At 32.7% G+C, this 27,829-nt stretch overlaps 1 protein-coding gene across 4 annotated transcripts in view; it reads right to left on the minus strand.

Moving 5' to 3' along the window:
* Positions 1-48: 48 nt before the first annotated feature.
* Positions 49-27,829, minus strand: part of MYEF2 (myelin expression factor 2) — a gene marked incomplete at both ends in the record, with an annotated part of 28,894 nt that continues 1,113 nt past the window's right edge. The window contains 16 exons of one of the 4 annotated variants that reach the window (XM_084239895.1): positions 49-212; positions 6,034-6,085; positions 6,165-6,373; positions 8,057-8,128; positions 8,425-8,523; positions 8,814-8,882; positions 9,149-9,199; positions 10,977-11,078; positions 15,969-16,032; positions 16,152-16,201; positions 16,733-16,886; positions 17,569-17,760; positions 21,016-21,109; positions 21,207-21,214; positions 22,445-22,497; positions 23,728-23,936. In XM_084239895.1, coding sequence (XP_084096021.1) covers positions 49-212; positions 6,034-6,085; positions 6,165-6,373; positions 8,057-8,128; positions 8,425-8,523; positions 8,814-8,882; positions 9,149-9,199; positions 10,977-11,078; positions 15,969-16,032; positions 16,152-16,201; positions 16,733-16,886; positions 17,569-17,760; positions 21,016-21,109; positions 21,207-21,214; positions 22,445-22,497; positions 23,728-23,936 — 1,642 coding nt within the window. The remainder of the gene's footprint in view (positions 213-6,033; positions 6,086-6,164; positions 6,374-8,056; positions 8,129-8,424; positions 8,524-8,813; positions 8,883-9,148; positions 9,200-10,976; positions 11,079-15,968; positions 16,033-16,151; positions 16,202-16,732; positions 16,887-17,568; positions 17,761-21,015; positions 21,110-21,206; positions 21,215-22,444; positions 22,498-23,727; positions 23,937-27,829) is intronic. The other 3 variants (XM_084239896.1, XM_084239897.1, XM_084239898.1) reach the window with 3 other exon arrangements.

Raw genomic sequence — 27,829 nt, forward strand, 5'->3', positions numbered from 1 at the left:
GGAGATTCAGCAAAACAGATGTAAGAATGTTCCAACCGTGGTTTGAAATTATGCATTACGATCCAAACGAACATCAATTTCTCTGCCACTGATTTTTATGCCATTCATTATTCTGCAAGCTTTTTCAGCTGATTCTGCGGAGTCAAATCTGACCGTTCCACAGCCTTTTGACTTTCCATTCTCCATTTTTATTTCTGCAAACATGACATGACCTGTAAAATACAGAATTTCTAATTCAGTAAACAGGTTCCATCTCATAACGCAGGTTTTAAGTTCCTCCTATGTCAATAAAGTGGCAAGTAATTTGGTTAAAAACAATGATTCAAAAATGACACATCAAATAAGCACTGTTACACATCTTATAATCCAGGTATCATGCAATTTATATAGTCATATATATGCTAGAATATACAAAACTGGAATCCAGTTTCTCTTTTTGTTATAGCCTTAATTTCTGAAAGCGAATTCTATAGCAAAAAAGCAAGTGAGCACAAAATGCTACCAAATCAACCAGTCCCTACAAACTCACAAAAGAATTTTTTTTTAAATTGTTTCTTCCATCCAATCCCCCTAGCCTCTCTTCCTTCCCTTTTATTTCCCATATCACTCCTTCATTCTTACAACAGTAGCAAGAGCCCAGAAATATAATTTTTACCAGTTCACGAATGGCCCCACTAATTTTACGACAATGCCAAAGTCATTTAATTCAATATCACAATTTGAACCCCAATAAGAGTGGCACCAAATGTTACAGAAACAGACATGGAAGAGATATTGTAGATATAAATCAATAAGGGTAATAACAGTGACAGTATCAGCATAAAGAACCTCAGAGGAGCTTTCAGAAGGAGGAAAACCAGGTAACTGCTAACTCCAGAGACTGGTATTTGAAGTAACTTAATATTATTTATCAAAATATAAAGGGATCATAAAAATTCATCATCTACACAGAATACTTTAAAGGGAGAGTTACTATTAATTACAAATAACAGCTGGAATATAATGAGATTATTCCAGGTAAACTGGGATGTATAAACTTCTAACCTACACAGATTTAGGAGTGAAAAAGCGAGACTCACTTACCATATTTCCTCTCCTTAAATATTATAGATGCCTGATCACCTAAGGTAATTTTAGTCTGGAAACCAAATCAGAGAGCCAGACATATTTATTTTATAAGGGACTAAAGGGCAAAGGGGGGAAAGTTAAGCAAAGGGCTTATTAAAAACTTGTATAAGTGGGATCAATTTTTAATCTCAGTGCACAGGTGGTTTTTTTTTTTTTCCTATGTAAATTAATACTAGATGATTTCTTATCTTCAATATCCTGGACTATTTGTCTATTTTCATTTTTCCTTCCACCCGTCCATTACTGCATTTTGTTTTTAATCAACTGGTAATCAATCACTCACCTATCCAATAGCTAATAAATGCTCCAAGTTAATAAATGTCATACTATCCCAAAACCATGATATTGCAACACAGGTCAGTTAGTCCTTAAATGTATTTAAAAATAATAAAACAGACTAATCTCAAGAAAAAATGTAATGATTAGAATATGCCCAAACAGTAACCTACAATTGGTCAAAAAACACACAAAGGAATCACATCTTCTAATAAACAAAATGAAACGAAAGAATGACCGAGAGAAAATGAGAGTGTATTTTTTTCTAAATATAGAAGCAGAACAATTTTCCAAAGTCCTCCCAATATCTTTGAATCCTGGAACCTAAATAAAGATAGTTTTTCTAAAGAATAACAAGAAAAAATTTAGCTTCAAAAAACTGATTAAATCTTTGCAGCGACATGGATGGAGCTGGAAGGGATCATGCTCAGCGAAATAAGCCAGAAAGAAAAAGAAAAATACCGGATGGTCTCACTCATAGCAGGAATTTAAAAAACCTAAATAAGGGACCAGGAAAAAGACTAATTATAATAAAGTAAAAATCAAAATCAACAAGCAACTATAAACCAGAGACACACTAGGGGGGGAGGGGGGGGAGAGAGTAGGATCAAAACAAGGGTGGTGGGACTATAACCAAGATGAAAACGCATACATTGTACAAAAATGAAAAATGATGTAAAAAAATATATTAAAAAACTGATTAAATCAAAATCTCCCTTGTCTTCTTACATGCCATGAGGACTTTTTCTTTATTTTAAGACTTTCTTAAATGATTTCAAATCTTAAATGATTTCACTTTCTTAATTTCAATTTCAATTAATTTCAATTTCTTAAATGATTTCAATATGATGCCAATTAAAACAAAAATAGGACTAGTGTTTTAGCAATCAAGACATAATCGAACATACTGTTGCTACATATACTAGTTATAAAAATGCCTTATCCTGCACTAAAAGAAACATTTGCACTTTATTTAACCCAGTCTATTAACTTCCGGGGGCGGGGAGGGGGATGGGGAGAGGGATACTTTGGGAAATGCCAATATAAAAGCACATCTAATAATAGGTGACATTAAAACACTTATTTGTAAGTAAATAGAGAGACAAATGGTTCAATAAAATCTACTGTAAGGTTTTAATACAACCAAAGGAGGAAAAAAAGCAAAATCAGACATTTGCAAGAAAGCACAACTATGAAATAAGATACAAAAAAGTTTTAATGTCTCTTTACAAACAAAAGTAAGTGACACTATCAATGAATACTCTTCATATGTTATTTTTACTATTCCCACATTATTTTTACTGTTTTCTAGAATTAAAGTCCACAAGTCATATCCGAAGCATGTGTTTAAAGTAAATAAAATCTATCCTAAGTTCTCATTTTCTATGCAATTAACAATATAGAAAAATACATATAGAAAAATACTAATATAGAAAAATACATACAGAACAAAGCCATACTTGATGACATGGTATTTTAGTGGAAATCTTTAAAAAAGGGCTCTCCTTGCGCTGCAGTTCCAAAATGTTAGTACGTCATACTAACCCAGAAGGCCAGAATACAGCTAAAGTATATAGATAATATGGGAGCAAGTTTGAAAGATTGTTCCTTTTTTACCTCATTAGCACAAATCAAGCTAATGTGAATTCCAACTTTGAATGGGTCACTTAACAACTTATTTACCTACTTAGCCTTCCTAAAAATGCATGCCACAGGAGAGACAGGAGTTACACAGAGCAGGTGAAAAAAGATTCATATTACTATACTCCCTTACTTCTCACTTTACTGTATTTGAGGACATCTGAAAACATTTTTCTCTGAGATTATAAAAGCTGAGTAAATGTTATATTGAGGTTAATATAACTCATAAAACTACATTTTCTTAGCTTTTATAATTGTTCCATGAAGGGCAGTTAACTCCTACAGACATTTTCTAAGCAGAGGACTTGCTGGTAGGCCATTTATTGGTAGATGTTGTCTGGGAGAGATGGAATACCACTAGACTCTTACTAGAAGCAACTAAAGGAATATACTTACTCACCTGGGCTACAGGTTTGAAGCAGATAGAGAGGCCAAACAAACAAAACCTGCCTTTTACTGTGAAACAGGGGTCATTACTAGCTTGAAAAAGGACAAAAAGAAACATCTCATACCATAAGAGATTATAAAACTTAAAACTCTTAAGATTTAAAAATAAAAAAGATACATGGACCAAAAAAATAGGTAGCTCACTTCATACAAGTCAGATAGTTTCCAGGTTGTCAACAGCAAGATACGTAATTTTATATTACTATAATTTCTTTTCTTTCCCTTTAATAAAGTCCTAGTTTATAAATAGGAAGATGGCAGAGAATTATTTACGTATATTACCTTATTAGAAATGGGAAAGAAATCTGAAAGTTTTTCAATATAACTGAGAAGAAAACCATTCTCAATCTCATGATATAACTATATAATGATAGAAATGGAGTAAGACTAAAACTAAAATAACAAAGTAGAGAATAATAATTTACCCTGAGCTAAAACACTATAAAGATGCATTTTTTAAAATGTAGTGCTGCATACTTTCTTTCATAAGATATGTTTGAATTGCTGATATCCCTGTCAAAATGATGCTACTCCAGGGCCTCCCCGGTGGCGCAGCGGTTGAGTGCTGGCTTGCAAAACTGCCCGCAGCCTCTGCAGAGCCGGTTCAATCCCCGGCTGCTCCCCGGCCACGGGAGGAGGGTCCCACATGGCGCGCAGACCTCTCCTGCCGCCCGCTGCTCCCCTCAGCAGTGTACTTCGGTCCTTCTGCCTGCTCTGCTCCCCGCTCTGGCTCTGGTGAATTCTCTCACCCTCCCGCACTTCTGACTGTACCCAGTGCTTGTATAAACAAATAAACAAACAAATAAATAAATCTTTAAAAAAAAAAAACCACGATGCTACTCCAGCAAAAAAGCCATCAAAAAACCCCTCAAGTTCGCTGCAAGTCTTGCTCACGTCTGACCTTAAGAAGAAAACGGCCCTCTAAACCCTGTAGTGGTCACATTTTCAATAACGTCATTTGTTTGCACCCTTTGTTCTTTTATCTCATTTCACTCTTACATTTTAAAATAATGTTCTATCTCATTTGGGATTTTTCTCTTTTACTGAAACTAGCCTGTATGTGCTGCCACTGCTCTTCATTAAATGCATTCCAAGAAAGCCTTAATATGTTCACTCCTCTGTAGTTAATGGGATTCATGGTCAGATGCTTACTCATTCTAGTAGATTTTACTCCTAATAAAGAGAGCCAATAACCAAAAACGACTTTAGAATTCTGTTTTCTTTTAGTGGTGTCTATTTACTCATTGACACAGTGCAACAACTTTATGATTAAAAAAATATTTTAAGTTTCTTTGTGTGAATTTAAGATATCTATATTAAGAATCACACTGTACATTCTTTAAGTGTCTGTTCACCTTTCTAAATTTAGTAAGTCAACTGCCTAAAATATATGTGTAAGTTCAATGAAAAATTGAAGATCTGCTCAGAATGCTTAACTCGTAAACATATGCTAGATTCCGACCATATGGACAGACACAATGAGAGGTGTTAGGATAAAAAATAATTCTTGACCTCAAGAGCTTGCACCTGGGAGGGAAGAAAATATGTGACCAAATTATTACAATCGAGTTAGGCATAAAGTACTCTGAGAACACAGCATAAAATATTATCTCTGCTGGTGACCACAAAAGACAACTTTTGTGGTCTTGAACTCTGTAAAAAACTACAGATAACAGTCCACATACTTTCAGGTTTCCATTACATCTCAAAGGCTAAATGTATCACTTTTTTAGCCCTTTTTCATCATTATGTGCCACCAAAATAAATCACTACTTTGACTATAGTCTTTGGATAACATGTAATAATCTAGCAGGATATCTGTTACTCTTCACCGTGATCTCTTCACACAACCAACAATAATAATAAAACGAGCACTTTATCAATTAAGATATTTTATAGCAAAAATAAGTTTGATAAACAAAAGGCCCTATTTTAATCAGTATACCATCTAATCTACAGACCTAATGACTATATGAACGGTAGTGTGAGTAGAGTACTATAGCCAAGAAATTAGAAGGGTCACCAGAATGTATGTATATCTAAGGTGATCTCGGCTAAGATTCCTGTGAGGTAGGCAAGAAATGGGTCTCACCTATTAACTCCGTATCATTTGAATGTCTGCATCTCACTGGGTCTGCTGATAATGCACTGCACTACACTATGAACAAAGAAGTAAATATACCATTTTTAACATTTCCCATGACAAAAAAAAAAAAAAAACAAAAAACAAAAACAAAAACAAACAGCCTTTTTAAACACATATAATAATGATATATTAACCTTTTAAAAATCAGGTAATTAAAAAAGTTATCCACAGAAAACAAAGACAGGATCTGCTCTAAATCTTGTTATTTAATAGTAATTTTCACTGCTCTAAGTCAGGATAGAAAAATAACTCATCTACTTGAAGTAGAACTAGACCTGGCAAACTATGAATAAACATCTGGACAGGTAACAGTCTAAACAAAGTATTTAAAAGCTTAAAATCAATTTTTCCTCCATAATTAACATCAATGTGTCTGCTGTCATCGGCATACTTACCACATTGACTGAATTTCTCTTTTAGTTTCTGCCAAGTCAAGTCAAAAGGCAGCTAGAATGAAAAAAGGTATTAGTAACAGATATACAACAATAGAAATAATTTTAAGTACCCTTCACATCTAGTTGCTTACATTTCTGACAAATATTTGGTTGCCTTTGGAGCCTATTCTGTCTCTTATTCCACTTCCCATTGGACCCGATAAAAATCCTCGATCCATATCGATGCTCCTTTCCAGGATAGCTCCGAGGCCTGGACCCATTCTCTCGAAGCTGGAACTCATCCGATCCAGTCCCATCCCCATTCCTGCAGTTACACTGTTCATACCACCCATTCCACCACCTGGATTTTCAGAATGGGAAGGGATTTGGAGAATTTGGTTTCGGTTTTTTAGAAAGGAGAAGAAAAAAGGGGAGAGAGAAAATCATTTTAAGAGAACAATTCATTTACGTAATTCCATAATATATACACCATAAAATTATTTCGTAAACACAGTAAGAGTCTTCCTTGGAACAGAAGTTAATTTGGTATACATTTAGCTGAATATTAATAGCTAGTTGAACCTGTTAATTCTTGCTACAATGTAAATACATTATCTTTTATACTTCTATAAAATTATAGTCTAATCATAAAACACAGCATAGAAGTTACCAGTTTTCTACCAATTACTTTACCCATTAATGTAATAATCGTTTTTATCCTCATTTTTATTTTCCAATAATTAGCTTAGTAATTGCCAGACAAAAGACATGGAGATAAATTCAAATTATTACAATTCCAGACTATGATGTTCCTCTCATCATAGCCTCCTATGTAACATTTTCCTAGCTTACTTTCACCTCAGTTATCTCTTCTGTTTCACACATGCTTTCTTTATTAAATATCAATTAAATTTTCAATTGTCTCAGAAAAATAGCTTTCAATTTCGGTATTATATAGAATTTGTGGAGGAAACAACAACAACAGCAAAAACAATGGAAGCACACCCCATAGCTTGAGCTTAAAAGTTTAGCTCCTATCTCATACACCCCTTCATTCCTGTGTGCTAAGTCCCCTTTATTCCAATCTTATTCATTCTCAAAACTGTTTTTTCTGGTACTTGCTATCCTCATTGACAGCAACAATTATAAATACTAACATCACCCTCAAATTGGCTTTCTGTGAATAATAAGTATAAAATTAGGGAAACAGAAGTGTAAACACTGAGGTGAAAACTATGATTAATGGAAGAAATAGCCAAGGCTTGAAAAGACGATGGAGGAAGGAATAAAATGAGAAGCAAAGTGAAATGGAAGTAGATCTCTTCAGCTGACAGGATTTTTGAATTCATTTTTAGAACAGTTTAAGTAGACTGTGTTTACTGTTTGTGAGATTTCTATCAATTAAAGGACATCAATGAAGTATGGAGAACTCAAAGACATGGCAATTGGAGGTCAAAACCAATCCGTTCGTTAAACCTTAATAAAAGGCCTAAAATGTGTTATGGAAACAAATGGAAGGGATTCACATTCCTAGAAACTACTCTTGAGTCTACCACAGGAAAAGTTTGAGAGAAAACAAGCATCTCTTTCCATCTTAACATCAGGAGGTATCTAAAAGTGTCATATCTGGGGCAATTCGCCTGTGTTTACAAAAAAAACAAGATAGTCACAGATGAAATAATGCTAGTCAACAAGAATAGTTATAGAAATACTCGAGGAAACAAAATTGGTACAAAAGCAGAAGCTGTTTTTGACATATGATTAGACAAATACATTCCTTAGTTGGAAAGGAGGTTCTTGAATTAGCTGCTAACATATACTCTGGGTATTAGTTCAGACATGCCAGGGAAGTAAAATTCAGATTAGAAATTTCAAACAGTGATCAAACAGAAAAGTTCAATAACTATCAAAGATTCTCTAAACTATGACAAGACTTATTAACATAAAATCAAAAAGTATTACTCTACCACAATAACTACTCTTGCAAAGTCTTTTGCAAGCACTCAAATTTTACAAAATAAATTCTAGTAAAATTTAAACCTACTTATTCCAGATCCTACTGGACCCATGTTAGAAGCTCCTATTCTTCCTGCAAACCCTCCAATCATTGCACTGCCTAAACAAGGATGGAAAGATAATAAACTAATTAATTTAAATAATCATACTTTAAAATTCTCAAGGTATTAGGCTCTCAGAAGATGTACAGAGACTGAAAACCATACAGTTTTCTAGAAATAGGGTTCATATATATAAGATACTGAAAGATAGCTAGTACTGTAAAATCCCTAAAGTCTTTTTCTTCAAATAAAATTCATGAAACATTACAAACTTCTAATTTTACACATACACACACACAAAAAAACAAAATTTTAAAACTATAGCCTGTAAAAAGAAGTGTGCAGCCAACCCTACCAAGTCTACCAAAGGAATCTCCAAAGCCTCGATTTATTCCAATATCGCCACGTCCAAAATCTCTCTCCATGCTACTAGTCATTGCACCACGGTATAGCTCTGAAAAGATTATGCAACAAATTAGCCCATTTTTAAGTTTCTCAATAGATGGTAATCCATTTATTAACATATCAAAGCTAAGCTAAAAAAAAGCAAAAGTCACAAATACAAGTCTATGACTAACCCAACTTACTTCACATACAACATACAACCCTCATTTTCAACATGCTTTTCCCTAACCCCTATAGCCCATACGCCCTCTGAAGACATCTACAATACCCATTCCTAAGAAGGGAAATTTTTAATAATAGGAAAAAAAAAAATGTTGAACACACATTCCAATTACCTACCTCCCATTCGGCCAACTCCTCCAAATCCTCCCATGCTGTTCATTGCTTCCAGACCACCAAACCCAATTCCTACGGAATAAAGATTAATTTTGAGATTTGACTGTGAGTTACAAAGAAGAAAGATCCATTTTTAAAATGTTGATTCTCACCAGTAAGCTCTTCCTCCACCCTACACATACCTTTGATATACCTTAATTCCAGGCTCAATTTTTGCTAGCAGCCTTTAGGACTGAGCCAACAATAAACAATGACTTTTTTCCCTTGCAAATCTCAGCACAATTTCTAACTTACTAAAAATAGATAGGTACATACAAAAAACAAATGTTTCTACATACCTCCTCCAAGTCTATTCATTCCACCAAAACTGGGACCATCCACTCCCATACCTCAAATAAAATACAGAGTATATACTTTTAGTGAATCTCATTTTTATGACTGAATAATATGACATAAGCTGTACAACAAAATAGATACCATAGGTCTAGTCTCAATGGAACACTGGACAAGCAGCAGGGCACAGGTAGGATGCTTTAAAGTCCTATGTCATAGCAACTGACTAATCCCAAGACTTCAAAAGGGACTCTGAATATTTATTGCACAAGAAAACAAAATACACTAATCACACTCATATTCAGCTAAAGAATATCTAGGATTAGGTAACCATTCATTTTTTTTTTTTTAAAGATTTATTTATTTATACGAGAACCGGGGTACAGGCCAGATGTCCGGGAGTGTGAGAGGATTCACCAGAGACAGAGTAGGGAACAGAACAGGCAGACTGACAGAAGTACACTGCTGAGGGGAGCAGCGGGTGAGACAGGAGAGGTCTGCCTCACCATGTGGGTTGCTCTGTGGCCAGCAGGGATAGAACCGGCACTGCAGAGGCTGCGGACAGCTTCACAGCACTGTGCTCAACCTCCTGCACCACCAAGGAGGCTCTAACCATTCATTTTTTTTGGTCAGATCAGACACAGAAATGTCACTCTCATTAACTTTTTTTTTCAGCATAAACATATAGGTATCAGTATAACAAATTGAGAGATAAGATCAGAAAGCAAGGACGCCTCTATAAACATGGCAAATAAAGGAACTGTAAAATAAAAAATAGTAGTGTTTAGGAGAGTGGAGGAACTAAGAGTAAAGGAGAAAATCTCCTTCTGTTTGGATCAATATGATTCCCATAACTCCTCCTTAAAGTGTAACTATCGCATCTCAACAAAACTAGGTATCTGATAGAGCTTATTAGTTCATCATTAAAACAGCAGTTCTCAAAGTATGGTCTAGGGGCCCTTGAGAGTGCAATAGATCAAAACTGTTTCATTTATCAAATTATACTAAGATAGTATTTGTCCATTTTACTCTGATTCTCTTATGTATATAAGTCAGAATTTTCCAGAGATAAATGATGTATGATATAGAAACAAACTAAATGCAGAAGCAGATTTAACAGCCTGGGGTCTTACATTAAGCCAAATATTAGAAAGATGTACAAAAAGGTAAAACAATGCCACTCTGGGCATAATTTTTTGTATTGGAAAATATGATTTCTTAACACAGGAGTTTACTATTATTATTTGTAAATAAGTATGTATTTTTAAAAATTTCTGATATAATACATACTGCTAAATATAATCACATAAACAAAAGCCCCTTGGAGTCCTCAACAAATTTTTAAGGATATTAAAAGGTTCTGAAACCAAACATTTTTAAAACCAGTCTTCAAAAATAAACTCTAAGTTAGTCCATGTAAAGAGCAAAATAGCTATTTGAAAAGCTCCTCCCTAACTAGATCTACAAACTTAAAATTGTTTATGATACGGTAGAATTTCAGTCATTCCACAAATACTGTGCATCCATGATATACAAGGATATATATATTTGCTGCCTAAAAGACATTTCAAGTCCACAGTGCTAAAAGACTAGCTACAACACAACTGGCCTCAGGAAAACCCTCATGACCTTTTTGCCCACCCTCTTTTTCTGTTCTCTGCTCCCAAGGTTTCATTCCATTTTCAGACTGAAAGACATCCTAACATTCAACTATCAAATAGGTCCTTAAACATTAAACTAGTAAATAAAAGCTTTATCTAGTCTAGCAATAAAAGCTTTATCTAATCTATCTAGTCTTTATCATTTAAAAAGAAGTTAAGAAAGTGAGCTTACCACTTGGACCCAAATTTCCCATTACACCACCTATGTTCAACTGGCTGGCACTAATAGGCTGTCCGCCTGGACCAAGTCCCATTCCAATGCCTCCAAGACCACCTAAAACACACAGAAAAACAATATAGTCAACTCATATTATGATTAGCTAACTGGCACTAAACATAATTTTAAAGTTATTTGCCTGTAATAGTATCAATTTGTAAACAAGAACATTGGATTTTGTTTTCATTGCAAATACAGGACACTGTAGCCTCAACAAAATACCACTTATCAATAAGAAGTGTTCTATGAAATCCATTTTTATATTCAGTTAAAGGTACATCAAAAAGTACTAATGAAATACAAAGAGGACTTTTAATACTATATGACCTTATAAATGGCATACGTGAAAATGAGAATCTTTCTGGAATTTATAGAACCATTTAAAACCTAAGAATTACTTTTAAGATAATTCAAACTAGAAACTAAACCATGAAAACATAATACTTAAAAAAGCAAATGTTAGCTATTTCCTAGTTTTATCAATGGCATCAATATTTATATTTATATGGCACCTTAGAGAGTTTTCGTACTTGGTATTTATAGGAGAGGAAATTTTGACACAATGCCACTTAGCTATGAGATCAAGAATAGAATTTGGTTTTTGCTACCTCTCTTAAACTAAAATGTTAAAAAACAGACTTTAAGAAAATAATTTGATGCCTTTAAACAAGATAGGACTAATTACCATTTGAGTGAAAACTCTGATTCTACTTCATCTGAATATGGTTTCAAAGTTATTGCTAGTCAATGTAGCAATTAATAGGTGGTGGGACTAAAAAAATTTATACTATGTATATATACACACACACACACATATATTATATACATGTGTATGTATTTAAAAGGCAAAGTACAGAGGTAGGTTGTATTATTTGGAAAGAGCAACAAGACCTGGTAAAGGAAATATTGTCTTTCAGTTCAGTTCCTAAAAACGATCCAGTTGAAAGCAACAGCACATTTGACCATCAACAAGATTCATGCCTATACCTAGCATTCATATTTTTAGCCTTGATATTTTTCTTCACCAAAAGATAGATCTCCTTCAAAGTAGGCAAATTCCATGTCTTGGAAAAAGAAAATATTCATGAATCTGAGAAATTCTGTTTTTACCCAAAAGTAAGAATATCAGGGACATAGGAGATGAGAAGGTTCCCACTTCAAGAGCAGAGGAAGGAGGGAAGAAAGGAAAATAGGAGGTTAGTAATTATTAACTTAATTAAAACAAACTGAACTGCCTCAAAGGTCTGAGATCAAATTATGTCTTGAGTGAAGAGTACATAAAAACATAAATCTCAAAAAGAACAGTAAAACAGCATGCATATAACAGAGAATTTTTCTTTAATCTAAATAAAAAGTATTAAGCAAAAATGCAAATTGGAAGCCTCCACATAAAACCAGGATCCTGAAAAATGATACCCTGAGCGATAAGGTACACTCGGTGGAAGCAGCTAAGGACTGTTCAATAAAGGAACAAAATGTAATACTCAAAGACACACGCACTGAGAATTTTCCAGAATTTATTTAAAAAGATTAAAATCTTTTAAAAAACTGAATTCTCAAACTGTGGAAGCTCAAGAAATAGCACTCCACACCTACAATGTAATAAAACAATATCAAAGATAAGAATTTTAAAATCAGCTAAATGAAGAATACAGTTTACAGATTTAAAAAAAAAAAAGACAGTTCAACAGAAAACTGACTTAATAGTAACAAAAGCGCCAGAAGACTGGAATATTTTCAAAGTGTTGAGAGAAAATAGTTATCAAGCTCAAACTATATAACCAGTGAAACTATCTTTAAAATTATTTACAAACAAACCAAAATTTGGAGACTTTACTAACAACATTCTCATTGAAAGAGCTTTTATAAAACAAGCTTCAGAGTCTGTGAAAGCACAGACGTGAAATGTGAAAGTAGACAAAAAAAGCAAGCAATAATATCTAATTTGTGGGACTGAAAAAGAGTAATAGAGAAGTAAAACACTAAATAATAACATAATTCAGTACGAATGTGGTTAGAATTGAAGCATTCAAAGGCTTTCTACTACAGAGCAAAACAATGATTAACTTCAGACTTTATACAGACATACTAAAATAGCCAAGATAACCACTAAAACTAATACAGGGGAAAAGTAAGTATTTGTAAAAAGCAGAAAAACAGAACACAAAACAAGACAATAGGAATTCAAACAAATCAATGAATGAACAGAAGGTATGTATTTACATTAGGATTAGACAACAAACAAATAATTATGAAAGTCACTCTATTAATGATCAAATTTTAATTCATTAAGAAAATATTAGTTCTAAACTCCAATTCACCAACTAAGATCCAAAATAAAGTAACAACAAGAAAAAACAGACAAGTTTGGGTGATTTTATCATATACATCTCTTAGTAATTAATATCAAAATCAGACAAAATTATTAGTAGAGACAAAAGACAATTTAAATGATTAATAAATCTTGACTTGATGGACATATATAGAACACCACAATCACCAAGTACACCTAGAATAGTTATAAAAAATGTGCTCTACTTTAAGCCATAATATAAAGTCCAAATTAATACCAAAGGGTCACAATCTTACAGGCCATCTTCTCTCACTACACTGTTAAGTTAGAAACTAATAAGAAAAAAAATCAAACATTTGGAAATTTTAATAAAAGAGCATAACTTAAGGGAAATAACAGTAATTTAATAAAACTTTAAAAATTAAATTGCAGTATGTACTCCACAGCAAAACTTGTGCATAGCAGCTAAATTTATAGTCATAACTATATTAGAAAAGGTTGCAAAAATTAGTGAAGTAAGCATTCAACTTAAGGAGTTAAAACAAAACTAAGAGACTAACCTAAAGAATCAGAAGGAAATAAAGAACAGATATTAACATACATAAGACAAAATTCACTTCTTTCAAAGTGCTAAAACTAACAAATCTTTAAGTTAAACTGGCAAAGGAAAAGAAAGGGAATTACAAACCTTCAGAAATTAAAAGGACACAACTATATATGTGAAAGAAATTGAAATGACTGTTTTATGTCAATAAATCTGTAAATGAAAAAGTGGTAAAATTCTTAGAAAAAAATATAATTACTGAAATTCATTCATAAAGTAGCGCAAAATATAATATTTCCCAAAACAATATACCACACCGTATGGCTTTACAAGTAATTTTGAACAAACACTAAGAAAAGACATCACTCTGCTATAGAACCCTCCCCAACTTAGTATTATTGCTAATAACAAAAAATTAGAATAACCTAAAAAAAGTATATAAAATGTGGTTTAGCAGTTAAAATGAAGGAACTAGAGCTACTTCTAGCAAAATGAATGAATCTCAAAAATAGCCAAGTTGCACAGTTATACAGCATGCCACACACCAAATTTTAAATACCTAAACAATAAGTATTGAGTGCTTATATTATACCAGAACTAAGTGCTTATCATTATATCCACTCACGCAATCAATATTCATGCCAACACCATGAAGGAAGTGATATTATTATTCCCATTTTGCAGATGGGAACAAAGATGTTACAACAGAGATGTTCAGTACATTACATTACTGTTCTATAATCCTTTGGAAACTATTTGATAATACAGATCATTAAGTATACCTTAAGAACCTATATAAATCTACTTCAGGGTGTCTTACCTATCTTACGGAAATAACTAAAAGCATACCAAAGATTTATATACAAAAAGATTACTTACTCTGTTGATCGTTAAAGGAAAGAGTTAAATCACCTAGATGGATGTATGTAACAGTGAAATGTTATGGAGCATCTGTATGATAAACTATAATACAGCCAATAAAAACATTTGGAAAGTATTTTCAATATGTAATAAAGCTTAAACTAACATTTAAAAAATATAAAAATATACCATACTTCTAAACTATGTAAAAAATACATACACAGAAGGCTAGACTGGAAGAAAATATATAAAAATGCTATCATGAAAATTACTTAAGGGTGATAAAGAATTTTTTTCTCCTTCAGAGGAAAATTTAATTAGTGGTTTTGGAACTTTTTCAAATTTTCTATGATAAACAGTAATATATACAATTTATATCACACTGCAGTGTAATAAATTCAGACATGCATATATTTACACATAGAATATAACTGAAATAAACAAATAATATTTGCTCTAACTATGAAGCACCTTCTATTTTTGTTATGATTGCCCACTTCAGCTGACTTTTAATTTTTTTTTTTAATTTAGGTAACAATGGTTTTTAACACTTGTATAGGATCACATCATTTCACATGCATGTCCCCAACCCCACCCCACTAAGTCACCTACAGTCCTGCACCATAGTCCACTGTGCTCCTCTCCCCCACTGTGTTCAACTCCAAGATTTCTTGTAGCCTCAATTTCAGTCAAATTTCCAGGGTTTTGTTATTAATGTGGTTTTGCCTGACCCTATGTTTTGTTTCTCTACATTCCAAATGTAAGTGAAATGATCTGGTATTTGTTTTTCTCCTTCTGACCTACTTCACTCATCATTAGCCCCTCCAGTTCTATCCAGGCTGTTACAAATGGTAAGAGCTCAACTTTTTTATAGCCAAATAGTACTGCATTATATATATATACCACATTGTGCAAATCGACTCTTGTTTTAGGGGAACTTAGGTTGCTTCTGTAACTTGGCTATTGTAAATAGTGCTACAATGAACATAGAAGTACATATATCCTACAAGGATTTTTTTCCCCCATAAAAAAACTGCTTTTATATTGCTTTCATAATCAAGAGAAACTACCCAAAAGAAAAAGAAAAATGACCCATTTGTCTTCTTAGTCTTCTTAATCAATCACTTCAAATTAATCCTAAAATACAGGCAACCTGAGATAGAAGCATAAAAACAAAGATTTTCCTTTAGCACATAAAAAAACTGGAAAAGAACTGTCTGTATTATTTCTAATAATAGCTTTAACTTACGTGGTAATTGTGGAGTTTTACTATCATGGGACCGGTAGTCTTCATGAGGGACAGACTTGTCATCCTAATTGCAAAAAAGTGTATTAAATGGTTAATTGTATAACTAAAAAGATGTGTAAAGTAGAGGAGAGCAGAAAAAGATATGAAGACGGGAGGGTTGAGGTGATATATATAGGAACTCACCATTTTCACATGCATAGGTCTATCAAACAAAAACTGCCCATTGAACATAGCTGTTGGTTCAGTCAAGGAAAACCAGTTAAGACTATAAAATTACACTTGAACATAAATACATCTGTAATAATGCTATTTAAAACTATTTTTAACATTATTCACCATCTTAAATATCTTGCTCACTTGTATTAATCTCTTCATATACTCAGTCATCTTCAATTCTTTGCTTTAGAGTTTCATCTTATAAATAAAATAATCTTTTAAGCATCGGAAAAAATAAGACTTCATTTAAAGGAACTGCATTAATGGACAACGGATTACCTAACTGTCTACATACAATCAGTGTGTCAGAAAGAGAAAACAGACAAAAGGTCAAGCCTACATATACACTACGGTGAATTCAAGTTTTAAGAGTGACTTTAGTACTTGGACATAGTAAAGGTTTTTATGCACTGGAGACTAAAGTCTAAAACACATTTGTAAGCCATGTAAAATGTGTTCTCTAAACATATTTTCTAAATTCCATGATTCAACAAATTGAATCATTCGTTCAACCTTATTAAATAATGCTAAAGTGTTAATCAGGATACAAATTGCTTGAACTGCTTCAATTGCTTGTTCAAAAGTGACTGTGCCCATTCCTCTGCTCTTGCCATCCTTGTCTTCTTTAATATCTGCCCGCTTTACAGTTCCAGCTATGCTGAACACTTCCTTTAGCTTCTTCCAACCAACTTTGAAGTCAAGCTTAACATAAAATCATATTAAGTTACAGACCTAATAAACCCTTCTTCCCCCTTATAAATAATATAAACAAATCTTTTCTAAAGTCTCAAAACTATAAAGAACTGTAATTCTTGTATAACAGTTTATCAACAGTATTCAAATAGAACCATCTTAAATTACTTAAAATCAGTGAAGCTACATCTACCTTGTTCCTTAACCTAAATTTTTTAAATTCCCCAGTTTCTCAACTGCTCAATCCTGCTTTGTACATTTAAAACATGCACATCTGTTTTTACTAAGTTCAGATTTTAGAAAGTATTATTGCTATCACTGACGTTCATAAGCTTAAAACAAATGACACAACAACTACAACATGCACATTCACAAATATGAAATATCAAAGCTAAAGAAATTCATTCACCAATATGAAAAATCAATAAAATTAATTTCAAGAACTGCTTAAATGCTAATAAATTCCACAGTTCTCATTCAAAAATTCCTAATACTTATATTTACAATCTAACCTGATGCATATATATTGACTTAAATTGGGTTTGATGTTACAATAATTACTGTTCATCTTAATTTAGTTAAAATTAAGCAAAATGTTCTATAAACCTATAACTGATTCATCTCATTATATAATCTCATGCTTAGAACTAAACCTGAATGACAAAATTTTAGACTAAAACTTAAAACTTACATTAGCAACAAAAATTGTTGAACCAAGTCTACCAGCCTGCAAATTACTTATAACCTCAGGAGGAATGTTTGGATTATTGAGAATGGAAGGTGGTAAATTCATCAACCCTGATGCCATATCGGGCACATGTCCTCCTGGAAATGATCCTCCTGTTCGTTGCAACGCCCTACGAGCATTTTCTCCATCAGGATCCTATAACACACATTGAATGTTAAATGCCACTAGATGCACAAGAGTAAAACTGTACAATTAAAGTAACAACTTCAAAATCTACAACAGCTATCCAATCTGGCTCAATTTATTGACTCTCTTGAAGAGTGAACTTTTTTTCTCATCCAGAGAATATAGTCCCATTAAAAACCTGTGGACAGACAAAAGATTTCAGTCTCCAGAGATGTCAGATAAATACCACTTTCCAATCACTAAAGTCACTTAAGAACTTGAAATCCTTTTAATTTACCCTCATCTAGTGCAGGATATGGCTCATACACCTAATTCAAGAATAAAGTACTTACCATGACTCCTTTCCAAAATGCAGTAATGGTGAATTTTCACCAATGGAAGCCTAACGCAGTGCCAAATTCAGACTAATTCAAAGTTTTTCAGCAGTGAAACAGTTATGAAGGAATATGGGGGTAGAGGCGAACTATTACAAAGTATAAATTTCATTCTTGAACAAAATAAGCTTATCTACTTTTCCAATCTCTTTCCATCCTCAACAGTGATTTAGATCTAAGACGGAGGGAAGGGGAAGATAAAAGCTAAATGTTCTAGTGAAAAATTATACTAAACAATGCTTATTTTTTTAGTTCATTAACTTTGGTAAGAGAAATTTTCTATCTTTGAATAAAACCAAGAAATATTTAAACATACTTTTCTCTCATTAGCTTGGAACACACACACACACAAATGCATACATTAATAGACTACAATATGCAATACCAAATGATTATGAAAAATGTAAATATCAACTCTATTCTATGGTCTTACCCTGGGAATACTAAAAAAAAAGTTTTTAGTGTTCAGAAGGTGACAAATTAAATGTAAAAATAATAGTACTCTGGTTTTCTAATATATTCCTCCATCATTAAGAATTAAAAAAAAATACACAAAGAAACAATATTTCAAAGAATGCTATAAAACTTTTAAATACTTCAGGTCTAGGATTTTAAAACTTTATGCAAATAGAAAATTTAGGATAGTGGTTACTTTTGAGAGACAGAAATAGGGAAGATGCTTTATGAACTATTAAGAGGCTATTCTTAACATTTTAACATTAATAAAGCATAGTACTAAGTTCAGTCTTTTATATATGTCACATACAAATATGCATATACGCATATATAGAACATATATAACTTATATAAAACAAATTATCTACTATAAACCATGTTTTTTATTTCTCTTCTCCCCTTGAGAGTTAGCCTGCCAATCACTGCCTGATTTGCTACAAGAAGATCTATACTAAGTTCACAACTGCTAAAAATCCTCATTAAATTGAATGAAAAAATGCAATTCTAATATCTATTAAGGAACACTAGAAATGTACTTTTCCTTAGTCTCTCATTGGTTCTTAGCACTGACTCCAGTTATCTATTTGTAAATCTCATTCTCAGGAATAGAACCTTTAGTATTAATCCAAAACCATCAGTTGAATAAAAACCACCATCATTTAGCTAGGCAACACTCAACTATTTTTCTTAAATTAGTTAAAAATGAAGACGCCTACTACATCAACTTGGATCACATAACTTTAACTTTATTCTAAGGTCTCTGAAATATTATGGATGATCTACAGTATGCTAACACGAGAACAAATGCATGGCCTTGGTCTTTAATAGCCAATAAATTCTATTTTCAATTAAAAATTTATAATGCTTTTCTTTTGAAAGGAGTAGGAAGCATCATAAAACATCAAATCATAAAAATAATTTTCCGTAATGGTAGTTGTTCTACCAAAGTCATACCTATGGGGAAATTACTTAGTATAGCAACACATTTCTGGAACATTGGTGCTAGCTTATACATAAAAACCACCATGACAAGTCTAAACTTTCTTACCAATTCTCCACTTCCCAAAATATTTTAAAATTAAATATTTATTGACCCCTAGGTTCCATCAGGATTAGAGGAATTCAGAAAGGATATGAAATAACTGTCTTTGCTAACAGGATGACCTTTAATTTTAAGATATTATCACTTCATATTCAGGAACAAGAGATCTAGTAACATTCCCACAGTGGATAGGAAATAATAATCACTCTTATAGCTAACATTTATTATGTAATTACCCTGTGCTAAGTGTTTAATATAATATCCAATTATAACAAATACCTAAACACTTACTAAGTTTTTTACATATTTTAACTCTTCCAGTACTTATAATACCACAAGATAGGTTTTGGTATCATTTCCATCTTAGCAGTAAGGAAATAAAAAGGTTAAGTAATTTGTCCCAGGTCATACAAATTCTCAAATGTCAGATTCTTTACTGTGTATCTGATTTAATCCTCATAAAAATTCAGCTGTCAGGAGTATTATAATTATTGAAGTTTGGAGAATAAGTAACATGACTAATCACACAACTGAAAAGTGATAGAGCTGGTGTGACTCCAATCACTAGTATACTAAGTTAAACTCTAACAGTACTGCTCTTCTACCAATGATTAGCATCCATCTCACGGAGACTAGTCTGGGTCCCAAGACACATCTTCTACCTGTTTTTTAATACAAACTTGAGCAAAGATACGTGTATAACTGGTCTGTGATCAAAGTATTCAGATGAGAGTAACAATATGAAATAAAGAAAAACACAAAAAGGACCGCTGTTCAAGCCCATCATCCCCGTTATTTATCCCTAAGTGTAAATAGTTTTTTTTAAATGCATCTTCTGATCATTTTTTTATCAACTTATAACCACTATAATTCCATACAAAAGGATTACTTCCATTTTACAGGATTCTAAGTTCCAGCTGTAAATTCTGCTAAATTTATAATCTTTCTTAAATATTAATCCAACACAAATTCAGGTTAACTGTATTAAAAGCGACTTCCAATTTTATTCAGGTATTTGCATTATTAAGCAACTTTTAATCATCAACTACAAGAATATCTTCTATATCCCTCAAATTAAACAACCTAATCTAAAAATTGTCAATGATTATCTCAAAGACAGCATCTAAAGCTTGCCATCTTTAAATTTCTAGCTTAAAATTATTTTTAAATCATGCACCTCTGCATATACAAACTTAGAACAAATCAAAAACATAGGATAACTGCTAAGGGAAAATAAGAAATTATGTACAGGGAAAACTCATCAATATATAATGCTTTAATAATTAAGTTATAGACAGACAGATATATGACCAAAGTAAAAATAAAAAAAAAAAAACCTACTCCTTATATTCAAGTATTTAAAATTATTCCAAATGTAAAAAAAAATCTTACCTCTTTAATATTCAGGGGTCTGCCACTAAGATCATATTTGTTCATAGTTTCTAGGGCTTTCTTTACAAATTCTTCATCTTTGAATTCAACCACACTTAATGGGAAAAAATTTTATAGGAAATGTTTATGTACTAAGACTTTTTTCAATTAGAAATTTAAATTTGACTTAAGATACTTAAAAAAATTCTTACCCACAACCCTATAATCCAGGAAGATTTGTCAATATACATATATATGCAAAAGAAAAAAGTTTTAGATCAGTAGATGAAGTTAATGATAGTCTAACATTCAGTTCATTAAAAGCAATCGATAATACAATTTTTTTTTTTTTTTGGTCTTTTACACCTCCAGAACATAACAGGCAAGTGACCACAAATTTTCCATAAATTTTTAAATCTATATACTTGAAACAGTAAAATCTAGCATTTAACAAGTTTGGAACACATTTTTACTTTCAGATGACCCTTTAAGTTAAAACTAAAATAATCTCATGGTACAAAGTCAATCACAACTCAAAATAACTGAAGGTTCCAATATACCTATCTTACATAGTTACAAATATTTTCAAAAAATGTATTATTCAAAAACTGTTTTTAATGCATGTTTCAATTTTATGAAAATCAAAACAGGAACACTTATCCCATTTTAAACAAAGTTTTGTATGAGAGAAAACTGGCTGCACACAATTTAATAGCATCCAGTTGTAATTATGAAAATAAAATCATGTATGCTAAAGAAACAACTTTGTGGACTTATTTCTTAAATAATTCCTTGTGATTATTACTGCTCAAAGTGCTATTTGAATGAGATGACAAGTTTCTATTTCTCATGCATCCAAATGGTTTTTGTTAATTGAACATTTTTAAGTACTTTCTGTTGTATTATTTAGTGTACTACATTCTTGTTGCTAAAAATCAAATCTACTATCAACCAATTCCTTCTATGTCGATTTAATCATCAATGTCATTCAAACCAATTGGTCAGAGCACTGCCTCTTATGTAATCCTGCAGGCTACCAAACTAAGCTCTTCGTTATAAGTTTCAAACATACATTCTGAATTAACACCTTAACGTTAAAGGCCTCTCATTGAACTCTTAGGGAATATTATCAATTCAGTGATTTTTAAAGTATCCTTGAAGACATCAAAACACAACAAAAAAAAAAAATCCTAGATTAAAATCTATTGACTAAGAAGCATTACCTTAAAGCATTAGGAAAGTGAATGCCTTTTATGAGCTTTTACAAAACCCATCCCTTCCAGGCAGCTAGTTTGGTTTGTATAAGTATCAGACTTGCTAGTATAAAGCCTCAAATCTTGCATAATAAGGGAAAACAAAATGAAACTTAAGTTTCCAAAAACTGGTACAAGTAAAGTAAACTGCTGAGGAACTTTTAAACCTCAAGCAGATTATTGCCCACAGCACTTACCCTTGATTTTCCTTCCGCATCCTTAAAGAGCTCCACGTATGTAACCTCACCAACTACATAAGACATACAAAAGGAAGATACCAAGAAACAATACATTTAAACACCAATATCTTGCTTTACTGCACACCTGTGCACAACTCTACAGAAAAGCACCTATTATTCACCAACAATCAAAACCAGACCAACATACCTCCTGTCAATGGCTATGTAAATTTAACTAATTTTCAGAAATATACATCATCCACATTCTCTAAAAAAAAGCTAACAACCATATTAACCTAATTCATACTACAGATCATATTTTGGCCAGCATGATATAGTTGGTGAACAAATGCACATATACATACAAATGGTCCCTTAGCCTATCATGTTAAAAAACATCAACATTAGCACTTTTCAAATAACTTTGGTCGCCTACACACAACAGCTGTTTTAAGGTGACTTTCTACCTGAATGTCTTCAATCATGTTTGCCATCAATAAACTAAATTTACAAGTCATGCTTCACAGCAAGCCACACACTTTCTAAATAAAGTCAATGAATAAAACCAATCAAATAGTTGTCACCTTACAACAGATACACCGATGCAAATTTTTTTAAATTTATTAGAAGAGATCAGCCTCAAAACCAAATACATAGTTTGCAGGACTGTTGAAACTCAATTTTTCAAGAGATAACAAAACTAACTTTTACAAGTATTAAAATTATTTTTCCCCAAAACCAGCCATGTATATAATATGAAGGTTTTCAGGTTTTATTCTGAAAACAAAACTGCGACAGCAGTAACACAATTTTAATATAGAACTGCAGAGACAGCATCATAGCAGTCATGACAATGCAAACAAAATGAATTCCACAGCCAGATCCAGACTCCACCAAGATAATAACAAAACAGCTTTTGGAAAAAAAAATATAATCAGACCTTATTATTCATACTTTAACAAGCTAAATGTATTGCTTAACTAGTGCAACAGTCCTTTAAAATTCTATAAAAACATCAACTAGACAAAGCAATCACTTTAACAAAATTCTTGGTGGCATGCATATACTGGCTCGCTACTATTCCAATAGAATGGCAAAAAAAAAAAAAAAAACTTCATTTATCCATACTATCTTGTAATGAAATTGTGTAGAGGAAAAGATTAATTCATGTGTCAAGAAATACACAAAAAGCAATTTTTTTGAGTCTGTGGCTCTAAGGAATAAAAAAAGTTTGCTTAGTTTAGTTCCCTCCCCCACCTATACGAAAATAATCCAACAATGGGTTCATGAGAGATGGTTACCTTTTTCTCTCATTAGGTCTTTAATAGCTTGCCATTTCATGTCATATGGGATGTTGCTAATAAAAACTCTGTTACGATTTGGACCCTTCTTTTCTCCAGTGCCTGAATTCTTGTCTTTTGAATAAGGATGAAATCTATTGGTTTTCTTATTTCCTGTAGATTTTTCTTTCAATTCAGATTTTTCTTCTTTTACTGATTCATCATTCTCCCTATGATTTAAAAAAAGCAAACAACAACAAAAAAACCTCAGTCATGCTTCTAATAATAGAAATCTATATTAAATATAAAATATTTATCACTTTAGGTCACAAAACTTTACACTAGGTTTGACCTCAGAAAAGCAGCTGGAGAGTCAGTCTGATGGCTCTGAAATTACCCAATGCCATATCAAAACATGGCTTTGAGTATATCAGTGCTCATTAACAAGTCCTCATTTTTCCCAAGTTAAAGAGGTACAGTATCAAATAATCACCCAAATTGTTCCATTATACTAGTTAATAAATGTTATAAGAATCTAACAAGGGGAGGGGAGGGTGATTTCATGCCTAGTCTATGAAATGGTGACACCCTTAATGGAGAATTAACTCTGGGCCTCATTCAGAATTCCATAAAAACGTATACAAAATACCCTGAAAAGTTCATTTCTTAAAGGTTAACGGTTTCTTCCCAGAATTTTTCTCCTCTATTACTTAAAATCATTATCAAAATACATGGTTATGTCTATCTATATATGTACATATTCCCATATGACTCATGCATATTTTCTAATCTTAATTTGGATGAACATTAGAAAACTGATATGGTATTCTAGTATTTTCAAGCTAAATATTTTCTGTATATTACTTATAAACTAGGGACAGGGGACTTCACAGAATTAGGCTATTTGTATTGGTATTGTTACCTATAATGGAGCAGTGGGGCAAAAGAAGTAAAGTACTTAAATGCAAATTCTGTAAATCTGTTTTCTAGAAACTCCAAACTGGAAAACTGTTGAAGAGTACAATCACACTGCAACTAAATGATGCTATCCACCAATGTCCGTAAGATGTTAAGTTTACCCTTACAGTAAATCTTACAAAAATCTGAATTTGTACAGTGCAATTTTCAAAAGGAATATTTTAAACAAAATAAGGAGCAACAGATTTCTTTTAAATCATTACGCTAGTAGTAAATTTAAAACTAAAACTTAAAAGCAATTTTTCACATGCATAACTAGTAAAACTCTCTGGGCATGACATCCAGGAATCAATCTTTTAAAACTTCCTGGAGTATTCTGACAATAAACCAGGCTTCATAACCCAGGCTCTAAATTGTCTTCTAAGTCAAGCATAGTGGGAATCTACACACTGTAGTTACTCTCATACCCTCTTATTTTAGTCACTTGTTCCTTGACTTTTTAGATACTACTTTTCTGAGCAGTTAACAACAGTCATAATGTACTATCTAAAACTCTGTGACAACAAAAACTGTCTTCTCTTTCCTGTCAGCAAGATCTAGCATGGTGACTGCATATAACATATACTCAGAAAATATTAAATTTTGAATGAATACACCGTCAATTAGGAACCCATACTCATCCCAGGACAGACAGTGCTGGTGTCTATCGGAAAAACTGCTAAAAATCAAGGAAGAGACATCACATCAAACTTGTTTTTACTACCTTTTCAAACCCTGACAGGGACTACCTTATTGATCAAACTCTTGCCTCATCAGAAATGGCACAGCCTGAAGGGATCGTCTCAACTGTATAACTCTCTACCTGCCTAAACAGAGTGGGCACTTTTGAAAGTGGCAGCAAGCAGCCAAAAGACAGATGCCTTTTCTTTGTTTCTGGGTACAGCAGATACAAGAACAAACCCTTCTTTTTAGTCCTCAAAAAAGCCCATTTACATATTAGCGTCAATTCAGTAACTAATTTTAAAATAACTAAGTCTCTATTCAGGTGAGCAGATTAACTACATGATCTGTAGTTAAATACCCATCCCTGCTGATTATTTTCAGCAGGGAAGAAACCAAACATGAAAATTGCACAAAGTTCTGAACACACTGTTCTTCTACTCTTACAGGTATGTTCTAAGCATCAATCTGACGATTTTATTAAAAACCACCCTGTTTTAAATATTGATTTGAAGAACAACAGAAAAGAGCAATTTCTTCAAGTTTCCCCACTTAGTGGCATTTTAAAGATAATGCCAAATTGCTCATCTTACAATGCATAAATTATCTATGGAAGGCAGATTAGTCTAGAGATATGATTTAATTACTAAGAATATGAGCTATAATTGACCAGTCAATATCTGAATATGTTCTCTTGTCAAAAATACACTATGAAGAGAGAGCAAAAACATGTGAAAACTCTTAGGGAAATGATGCTATATAAAAAAGACTATTCGGAATTCCATGTAATATTTCTTTTAGGCTGACTCCCATTTTAATGTACTTGAAATAAAGACTAATTATTCTAAGTCACAAAAAATGATATCTATTGTAACTGAATTATACCTACTCAAATTACAACACATTTCTGAAAAATCAATTATCCAACATTAAATAAAGAAATACGTTTTAATGTGACTTAAGAATAATGCAATAGTATGAGATCCAAAATTAAGGCCAGTTCCATTCTCTACTCCTTGTTCCAATGCTTAATATTTTATGTTAAGTACCCACAAATATCCTAATGTAGTTCTCCATATACTCCAAGGTGTTATTTTATCACATACACTTGAATAATAAAGAAATAACAATACTGCTGTTTTTGTTATTCGCTCAAAAGAAGAACTAGTATGCCATTTTGGAATAAAGAAAAAGACTAGTGCTAGCCACTCCTTAATTTCTTGTCAAACGACGTGAACATGTAAACTACATTCTCTGTATATAAGTTTAATAGATCAGAAAAGTTCACTTGTGAATTTCTTAAATATTTAGCAGGTCTCCTAAGTATAAAGATGAGTAAGATTCAGTGGTCTCCCTCCTCAGTGATTAACTATGGATTAACCTCTGCAAAAGTCATTTCAATCTTAATGACAAGTGGCACTCTATTTTAAAGCAGTATTTGGGAATTTTAACATCTTGTTGAATTCCTATCATTAAAAATACACAGTAACCAATTCAAGGTTTATGTGCTGGGTTATTAACTATTCCCGTTGGTTTACAGAGTTAAAAAAAGAAATGCTGGGTTGATATAAGAAAAGGTCCCCACTTGTTCAACCGAGTGACCCATGCTGAACCACGCTATGATAGGCAGAACAAGAACTGTACTGGATGTAAAGTGGTCTCTTTTCCCAGATAGTTTCTGGGAAAAGAGAAAGGGAGAAAGATGAAGTATAAGTGATATGAAGGGAATCCACATTTGTATTTACTTAGTAACATTCCTTTATTTCTTCACCTTTTATTTTCCTTTCCCAATTAGAAGTGAAAGTGCTTGTTTTCCCATCTATGTCCCTTCCAGTCCAGCTACACCACCATGATGCTTTAAGAGATTAGACTTTTAGAGCTGAAGGTTTAGTTACCAGCTTTACCTGTACCAGTGCTTTCTCACTAATTATACCCAAGTATAGTAAGGCTTCTCTGTGTAATTCAAGGCCATACTTTTTTGTTCAGGAGAAAAGGGTGACAGGTCCATGTTTAGATAGAAAACAAAAAGCAACCGTATTAAGATTCCTTCTCTGTTGGATTTCACTCATACGTGTAATGCTAAATCACTGAAAGTAAACGTTTTGGAAGGCACAGTAGAAAGTGCTGTGCTCACTTTTCAGTTTCTCAGTTACTGTGGGGCACCACTTTCCACAGAGTCAAACAAACTCTACTGAGGATAAATCTCTTCCACCTGTACTTCTATTTTGAATAGAAGATGCTGCAGATCCTATCCAAACACAATTGAGAGCAAGTGTCCTAACCTAGCTGGGAGAGCTCCCAAATCTTACCAGCCAACAGCCCTTACACAGACTGTTCCAGGTCTCACCACACTGTTTCAAACATTTTTACCAACCAACGCCCCCCACCCACCAAAAAAAAAAAAAAAAACCCTCAACATAACATCTGCCTTATTTTAGAGTATATTTTCACTGCTTTCTACTAGGAGGCATATCAGGAAAAAGAA

This window comes from Talpa europaea (genome assembly GCF_964194135.1).
Source record: "Talpa europaea genome assembly, chromosome: 8".
Taxonomy (NCBI): domain Eukaryota; kingdom Metazoa; phylum Chordata; class Mammalia; order Eulipotyphla; family Talpidae; genus Talpa; species Talpa europaea.